The sequence below is a fragment of the Rhineura floridana genome, chromosome 14 (genome assembly GCF_030035675.1).
Source record: "Rhineura floridana isolate rRhiFlo1 chromosome 14, rRhiFlo1.hap2, whole genome shotgun sequence".
In the NCBI taxonomy this organism is placed as follows: domain Eukaryota; kingdom Metazoa; phylum Chordata; class Lepidosauria; order Squamata; family Rhineuridae; genus Rhineura; species Rhineura floridana.
Window position 1 is genome coordinate 12,541,599 of NC_084493.1, and position 8,436 is coordinate 12,550,034.

The following is an 8,436-nucleotide window of genomic DNA, read 5'->3' on the forward strand; positions in this document are numbered from 1 at the left end:
AGGCTGCAGGGGCAGGAGAAGAAGTCCCATTACACAAATGCTATACTGTTCTGCTTGTGCGCTGGACACCATTGGATACAACTATATCATTCTATCCCCTTTTGAGCCAACAACGTTGCAAAGCTGTTGTGTAATGGATTTTAATTGCTCCCACTACAGTGAAAATACAATATTGTATAAAAAGTTGCTTTGTGGAGGGGGTTCCCATCTGGGACTTAATCCAGACACAGTGGAAGTTTGTAAGGCTCACATCCCTCTGCATTTGATGGTTAATCATACAATAGTATGAGGGCCTTTTGGCCATAAGGCGCGGTGTAAATAAACTATAATAAGTATAATAGTAGAGTTGGAAGGGGCCTATAAGGCCATCAAGTCCAACCCCTGCTCAGTATAGGAAACCAGTTAAAAGTATACCCAACAAGTGGCTGTCCAGCTACCTCTTGAATGCCTCCAATGTTGAAGAGTCCACCACCTCCCTAGGTGTTATTTTTATTTATTATTATTTATTTATTAAATTCATATACCGCAGGGCGGCAAACAAAAACACTAAAAACATTCTAAAACATCTTAAAATAGACTTTAAAATGTATAAAAAACAAAACATTTTTTTTTAAGTTTTTTAAAAAATTGGTTCCGTTGTCGTACCGCTCTAACGGGAAGATTTTCCTATGTTTAGTCGAAACCTGGCTTCCTGTACGTTGCGCCTGTTATTCCGTGTCCTGCACTCTGAAATGACAGGTTCTCAGGTGGAGGTGGATCCTGTCCCCAAGGAAGGGTGTCTGGCTGCTTCCTTTGTTCACTTTGACAACCTGAAGAATAACCAGAAATTTCACGCTTTTGTGTACAAAACAGTGTTTACATTTTAATTTTAAAAATTGCTGCCTGTTTATAAATAGTTTTAATTCCTCATTGTGTGTGTTTATGTTTAATTATTTGTTGATAATTGAATGTTGTGGGGGGATGGATTTATTTCATTAGTTGTAAGCTATTTTGGATACCTTTTGTAGAAAAGCAGGGTGAAAGTTACAAATGGAACTAGAACTGAACTGGAAAAAAGAGATTAACACAACCTCTATGCAAAGCCTAAATAATAGCCACAATTTAGTGAACTTTTAAAATAACTCCAGTATGGTTAGGCCTGGTGTAGGCCATATATTAGTCATATTCATAAGATGCCTCATAAACAAGCTCTTTAGGCATTGTGTAAATCAATATGTGCAGCTGCCCTTCATGCTGACCCAGAAGCTGCAGCTAATGCAAAATGTGGCAGCTCAATTGCTTATTGGGACAGATTATTGTTATCAAATAATGCCTCTGCTGAAAGATTTGCACCAACTGGCTGCTGTAGGTTGAAAGGACAAAGAACTATACAGCTTGGGACCAGGATACCTAAAAGATGGTCTCATCCCCTAAGTACCCAGCCAATCAATGAATTCTGAAGGCAAGAGCATCCTGCAAATACCATCCCATTAGGAGCTCCATGAAGTCAGAATCGGGCCTTTAGCATGGTGGCACCTACCCTCTGAAACTCCCTCTCCTTATACATCAGTCAGGCACCTTCTCTTATTTTCTTTCAGGCGTGAGCTAAAGATAATCCTCTTTCAACAAGCCTTTTAAATGGAGGTCCCTTTATCCCAGTTGGTATCTCTGTTGAATTTGAATTGATTCTATGTATGTGCTGTTGTTTTCAACTGCTGTTATACATATATTGTGTGTTTTAAGCTGTTTTTATAGCTCTAACTGTTCCGCATCTGTTTTTATTATCTTGGGAATTGCTTTAGGATGCCTCTTGGGAAGCAATTCATAAATGTAATAACAAAGCAAATAGTGCCTCAAAAGCCACTCAAGAAACACATTGGATAATGTTGGTAAACAAATGGAGAGCGGGTCGCCCATGTGCTCCAGCCGCAACCCTAAAAGTGTTATCTTCTCCCAGCAACTGGTTGGCTGACTTTCACCCAACTGGATGTTCCATCAGCTTTTGAGAGGGTTTTCTTCAGAAGTTCTACCTTCTGACTCCAGAGGCCTACTTTGGACAAGCCTGTCTCCACCCCTCCCCTCTTCGTATTGCGGACAGTTCTAGTGCCAAGAAGGAGAGACTGAGCATCACGTTCCACTCATCTGCTGTAAAGGGTAATAATAATAAACCACAGGAGTTTGAGAAGAGTGAAGAAAATGAGGCGAAATTCAGCGTCAAAGGCCTAGCCTATTGGGGGATTTAAGGGTGTGTGAGAGAATGGATGATGACCAACGGGGGTAGTGGAGGTAGAAACAGAAATGACAAGTGGGACATCAGTCCAATAAAAAAAGATGGCCGGGGGTGTGGGGAGGGGATTAATGGCCCTGAGCCCAGATGCCCAACAGCCCTTGGCCTGGTTCTATTTAGTGGTCTATCACACATCAAAGGCCTGTCGTTCCATAATCCAAGTGGAGCTAAAGGAATGGGAGAGGTTAACCATCCACTCGCGCCAGGCTTCTCTGGGCCTAGAGGAGGGCGGTGCTGGTGGCCTGCCTTGCAGCTGGGATTGTACTAGATCGGGGCCTGGTCCTTGGGTCACATCTGGCTCCCTGCAGATGCCAATTCCACCCCACCCCAAGAAGTGGATATGTGGATATATATGGAAGGATTTGTTGCCATGTCAATAAACCTTCCAACGGACCACACTGAAGAGGAAGGGGATTGCTTACAATGCTACGCTTCCCTTCCCAAAGCAGCCTTCCAGTAAACCTTTAGTCTCAAACCTCTTTGTGCCTGAATGAGACAATGTGGTTTCATGTACTCCTTCATAAATGTATAATGTCCTACCGCTATATTTGGGAAGGGGGAGATTGAAGGGGAGCATTTGCTTCTTCAGTGTATGCATGTGGGTGAAAAGGAGCTTTTAGTCTCTGTTGCTGATGATGTCAAACTAGTGGGGCGTGTGATGCCATTTTGGATTAATTGCTTTGAACCTAAGAAGAGCCCACCTAGTCATGTCAAAAGCCCACCTAGTCCAGCGTCCTGTTCTCAAAGTGGACAACCCAATGCCTCTGGGAAGCCTGCAAGCAGGACCTGAGGGTAAAGGCACCCTCCCTCCCTTCTTGTAAACCCCAGCAACTGGTATTTGAGTACCTCCTATACTGGAGGTAGAGTATAGCCCCCTGGCTAATAGCCATTGATAGCCTTATCCTCTATGAAATTGTGTAATCCTGTCTTAAAGTCATACATGAATTATTGGGATATGCAGAATTACATTAAGTTATTGTGGTGGTGGTTGTTATATGCCTTCAAGTCGATTACAATTTATGGTGACCCTATGAATCAGCGACCTCCAATAGCATCTGTTATAAACCACCCTGTTCAGATCTTGTAAGTTCAGGTCTGTGGCTTCCTTTATGGAATCAATCCATCTCTTGTTTGATCTTCCTCTTTTTCTGCTCCCTTCTGTTTTTCCCAGCATTGTTGTCTTTTCTAGTGAATCATGCCTTCTCATGATATGTCCAAAGGATTATAACCTCAGTTTCATCATTTTAGCTTCTAATAATAGTTCTGGTTTAGTTTGTTCTGTTGTTGTTGTTGTTATGTGCCTTCATGTCAATTACGACTTATGGCGACCTTATGAATCAGCGACCTCCAAGAGCATCTGTCATGAACCACCCTGTTCACATCTTGTAAGTTCAGGTCTGTGGCTTCCTTTATGGAATCAATCCATCTTTTGTTTGGCCTTCCACTGTTTCTACTCCCTTCTGTTTTTCCAAGCATTATTGTCTTTTCTACTGAATCATGCCTTCTCATGATGTGTCCAAAGGATTATAACCTCAGTTTCATCATTGTAGCTTCTAGTGACAGTTCTGGTTTAATTTGTTCTAACACCCAATTATTTGTCTTTTTCGCAGTCCATGCTATGCGCAAAGCTCTCCTCCAACACCACATTTCAAATGCGCTGATTTTTCTCTTACCCACTTTTTTCACTGCCCAACTTTCACATCCGTACATAGAGATCGGGAATACCATGGTCCATTAAATTATTGATATATGGTAAATGCAGGATTATAGGAGAGGGGGAGGCCCTGCCCCCCTTTTGTGATGGCACGCTTAAACGAATGTTTAAGAAGGCTACCAAGAGATTAAAGTTGGCAGAAATCAGTGGATAAGGCTTTTGGACTTAATGGCTGCCCCCCTTCCCCCTCGCCCTGCAATAATACAAGCCCTGAATCTATCTATCTATATAGTGGGCATGCTGAACCTAACGAATTGGGTGATGCTGTAAATTGCTGCACTGTGCATGTGTGTATCAGCGGATCAACCCAGCTGCCTGCATTTTTGGACTTTCCATAGAGGCAGGCAGGGTTTAGTCTAAACTTTTTTTCTGCCCGCCCCCTTCCTTAACAAGTGCCACTTCTTTCCACCATCACCCCGCCCTCCTAGCCCAGTGGGGTTCTGACCCTCTTCTCCAGGAGTATAGCGACTGCTGTGTGAAAATCCAGCAGGGGGCGCCCCACCCCTGCATAACGCCGGACACATTGGCAGGTTCCCCGGGGCGGTTCCTGCGCTGGGTGTCTCGTCCGGGCTACGTGACTTGGGCCACATCCAGCCCTTGGGCGTTAGCGGGCTATATAAAGGCGAAACGGCCTCCCGCGGAAGTGCAGCTCCAGACAGCCAGGTTGTCGGGTGTGGGGGGGTTGAATTTTATCCTGGGGAGGGGGAGCGTATTGCAGAGAGTCGAGGTGACAAGGGGGTGGGTACTTCTGCCTGGAGTGGTACCCAGGATGCTGACTGATGGTAACTCTGGAACTTGGTTTTTCTCCCAGGTCTACACTTGCTTGTTGCCATGAGGGATATGGGACTCTTCCAGTTGATGATGAAGAAGAAGGAAGTAAGTTTCAGAAAAGGAGCAGGGCTGATGGCAGAAGGATGGTGGGCTCTGAGTGAACATCCCATCCTCTGCATGCAGGCGATGCTCAGAAGCATCCTTGGAATGCGCTCAGCCCTTCTTGTGACTTGCTTTTGGTTAACCCAGCAAGGAGAACGGAGGCTCTGGGGGAAAACGCCTTTTGGAGATATCCTCACTCAGCCTTCCAATCTCGGCTTTAGAGGAAGGATGGAGCTCAGCTTGAATGACTGTTGATGCATCATCCAGCCTCATCGTACATCACCTTGACCTTGCTAAAGAAAATCCCTGACTTCCTTCTGTTTCTTCCAGCTTATTCCCATGGTTGCGTTTGTGAGCTGTGCTGGATTTGCGGCACTGTATTCTTGCTGGCACGCCCTGAGAAAACCTGAAGTGGTGTAAGCAATCTATCCCATCATTCGTCTTAATTTGGCTATAGGCGCTTTTAATTTGGGGTCTTATTTCCATGTATTTAAAATGGGACTATAACCATCCAGTTTTGCAGAATAGAAATAAATGATTTTTTTTAAATAGAGTTAAATACAGGATGTAATTTCTCTATTTTTTTGTAATTGTTACATTTCATTTTTAGTTTTAACAAGACTGGCAACCCAGAACCATGGCAAAATGTGGATCCTACTAAACCCCAGAAGGTACTGAAAGCAATTGTTACAGGAAAATTAATCCCTAATTATATTGTGAATTTTTATTCAGAAATATTAGGGTATTGGTGTGCATAAAGTTAAAATATTTTGGATTCATTTGGCCATTTTTTGCACCTGCATTTCAACATTCTACAACTTATTTCAAGTAGAAGTTTTGGTTATGAAAAGAGTAACTAATCTTAACGAACATAGCCTGACAATATTTGTTCAATAAGCCTTGGAAGTTTGAGTAGAGGAATCCTGAGAGATCTGCAAAAAAGAAAATAAAAGGGGGGGCACATTAAAAGAAACTAGGATAATAATCTTTTTTGTTTTTATTCAGTTTATAAGTTTATTCAAGTTGTAAATTTAAACTTAAACTGCTTTCTCTGGCAAAATAATATTTTTATAATAGAATTTAGAATTGTATCTACTTCTAAAAGTTGTAAGTCACTCCTCCATTCAGAAAAGGACCAAGGTGATATAGAGTTCATAAACGTATGGTTGCCCGGTCTTTCCTATCTTTAAAAGACAGGACACAATCCAGCAAAAATTAAGCACCTCTACGCATGTACTTAGCTTTTTCCCATTATTTTATTGCATTAAGGCTGCAATCCTAATCCCTCTTACCTGGGAATAAGCCTTATTGAATCCACTAAGATTTACTCAAGGTGAGTATTGCACTATAAGGAGGCTAGCCAACATTAATCATATTCAGAATGGATTCCTTTTTTATGAGAATTTTCACATATATTTTACATTAAGTAAGCAATCAGGTACATTTCACATACAAAAAAAATCTTATCTTTCTGGTGCAGGAGTAAAGCAAAACAAAGTGTATCATTAATACTTTGCCTCAAAAACCTATACTATGTTGTATTAACTGCTATCTAAATCCTAATATCTAACTTCTAATTTTCAATCCCTATCCAAACTCCCTTCCTCTCAGAATAAATATATTGATGTCAGTGGGTCTGCTCTGAGTATGACTGGTTGGCTATCACCTTTCAGCCGGCTGTAAAAAGTGAAGTCTGCATAATTGTCCAAGATAGAAATTCACAGCAAAAAGGTTGGGGGGGGGGCAACAGGGATTTGGGGAGAAGAGGACATCCTGGTCTCTCTGCTGTCAAACCAGACTCATAGGATCGCATTTGAGCTAGCCAGCTTCCCAGTTGCAGTTCTGTCTATTTAAAAGCAACGGGCCAAATTCCAGAGGGTTGATCAATTGCTAGCACGATTCAGAACAATGAAAGTAGGGAGGAAGAAAAGCCACGGAAACCGGGGGATGCTAACTTTCGGCTAAAGTACTCCGCTATTGTTTACTGTTGTAGTGTGGAAGGACGGATGTGCTGTTTCGTTGTTATCATGCTCTAAGTGATTTATTTCATTTTTATGGAATTGATGGTCTTCCGCTAAATAATAAAGATCTGGAACAGATGCCACTGTTAATGGTTAATGTTTGTGAACTGCCATAGGATCGTTCTTGATGAAGGTCGCTTTAAAACGGAGCAATAAACAAGAATGACTTAACTTTGGCTATATCATGATAATGGTTGCATCAGGTGCGGGAAACCTTTGGCCCTCCAGATATTGCTGAATTACAGCTTCTATCATTCCCAGCAACATCTGGAGGTTTAAAGCTTCCTCACACCTGGTTTACATAGATAAGCTTTGGTTTGGTTTTGCTTTTTAACATTTTGCCTTTTTGTCTTTTTGCCTTAAAATGCCTGATAGCTGTTAACAATCAATCAGGAATGGAAGGCCATAGAAGAGCTGGAGAAGGTCCGAAGCGTGACGAAGTGACGAGGTGTCGGCCCCTCCAAATGACACTCTATGAATCTAGTGGAATCATTTCTGCACAAACTAGATTATCGAAACCAGTGTGCGGAAATGCTTCTGCTACATTTTTAGGGTCTCCCTCCAATTTTTTGGACTCTGGATAAGGACCTTACTGTTTGCTTGAGTAAGTTGCCGGGCGTACATCCACACAGTCCAAAGATAGAGGTTAGCTCACATTTGCGACAGCCACGTTTGCTTTGAGCAGGATGCTCAAATATTCTGTTTTCTAACAAGATGTAAGTCTTCATCCATTTGTAAACTTTAAACAAAGTTGGATTATTTTTGTCTGAAATAATATTGTAGTTTATGTTTTCAATAAATTGGCATATAAATTTAAAGACTGTACAGAACAGAATTTCTGGCTAATAGAGGAAAGAACCCAAACTGGAATGGCTGGAGTCCTCTGGAGTAGGAGCACTGAAGTCAGTTCTCTTAACTTGAGAGCTTCAAGCTAAGTCTATCTTTAATCTTTTCTCCAGAGAAATATCTGAGTTTCTTTCCACCTGCTTTTGTGTTAATATCTTTTTATATTTTCATTTTCATTTTTGGAAAAGATTTAAGACCACCAAATTACATTACCCCATCCCCCCCCCAATTTAACAAATTGAATAAAATGCACCGTCATTTTGAGATCAGCAGGACTGGTCAGAGTGATGGGTGTCAGGTAAAGTATCACTTTCTCAATTCATTATGCAAATGCATTAATATGTACGTGTTTCAATGTTTTAGCCATGTTCCTGTCTGCACTTTTCTTCTGCTTTTGAGTAGCACAACAAGCAGGGGTGGGAAACCGTTGGCCCTCCAGTTGTTGCTGAACTACAACTCCTATCAGCTGTGTTTCTCCTCTCCCTGATCTGGTATGGGTGAATTAGTGTGCAAAAGACACTTCTCACATGCTCAAGCACTACTCTGTTATTTCACGTAGTACAAGGTAGTGTCCTAGTAGTAGTGAGAGAGGTTCTGGGGCAAGCCTGGGACAAAATAAAGCTCTTCAGTACTGTTTATCATTTAAGCAGTGATGTGGGTTTTCAGGAAAATGCCCTAAATAGACCGTGATCTCATTTAGCATGTTCATTAGATTC

General features: G+C 41.9%; 1 protein-coding gene across 2 annotated transcripts; it reads left to right on the top strand.

The window, feature by feature from the left end:
* The first annotated feature begins 4,532 nt into the window (after positions 1 to 4,532).
* C14H15orf48 (chromosome 14 C15orf48 homolog) lies at positions 4,533 to 8,026 on the top strand. Of its 2 annotated transcripts, XM_061595285.1 has the most exons (5): positions 4,533 to 4,643; positions 4,792 to 4,856; positions 5,184 to 5,269; positions 5,464 to 5,524; positions 7,250 to 8,026. In XM_061595285.1, exons 2-5 carry the CDS (start codon positions 4,812 to 4,814, stop codon positions 7,316 to 7,318), a joined length of 261 nt encoding a protein of 86 aa, XP_061451269.1. In that variant the 5' UTR covers positions 4,533 to 4,643; positions 4,792 to 4,811; the 3' UTR covers positions 7,319 to 8,026. The 2 variants fall into 2 exon arrangements, with proteins under 2 accessions (XP_061451269.1, XP_061451268.1); XM_061595284.1 differs by lacking the exon at positions 4,533 to 4,643 and having other exon boundaries at positions 4,715 to 4,856.
* The last annotated feature ends 410 nt before the right edge of the window (positions 8,027 to 8,436 follow it).

Excerpts from the sequence above, each read along its gene's own strand:
- C14H15orf48 (XM_061595285.1), top strand. The coding sequence starts at position 4,812 with ATGAGGGATATGGGACTCTTCCAGTTGATGATGAAGAAGAAGGAA. Across the intron at positions 4,857-5,183 it reads TGATGATGAAGAAGAAGGAA|CTTATTCCCATGGTTGCGTT; the intron begins GTAAGTTTCAGA and ends TGTTTCTTCCAG. Across the intron at positions 5,525-7,249 it reads ATCCTACTAAACCCCAGAAG|CTGTTAACAATCAATCAGGA; the intron begins GTACTGAAAGCA and ends AATGCCTGATAG.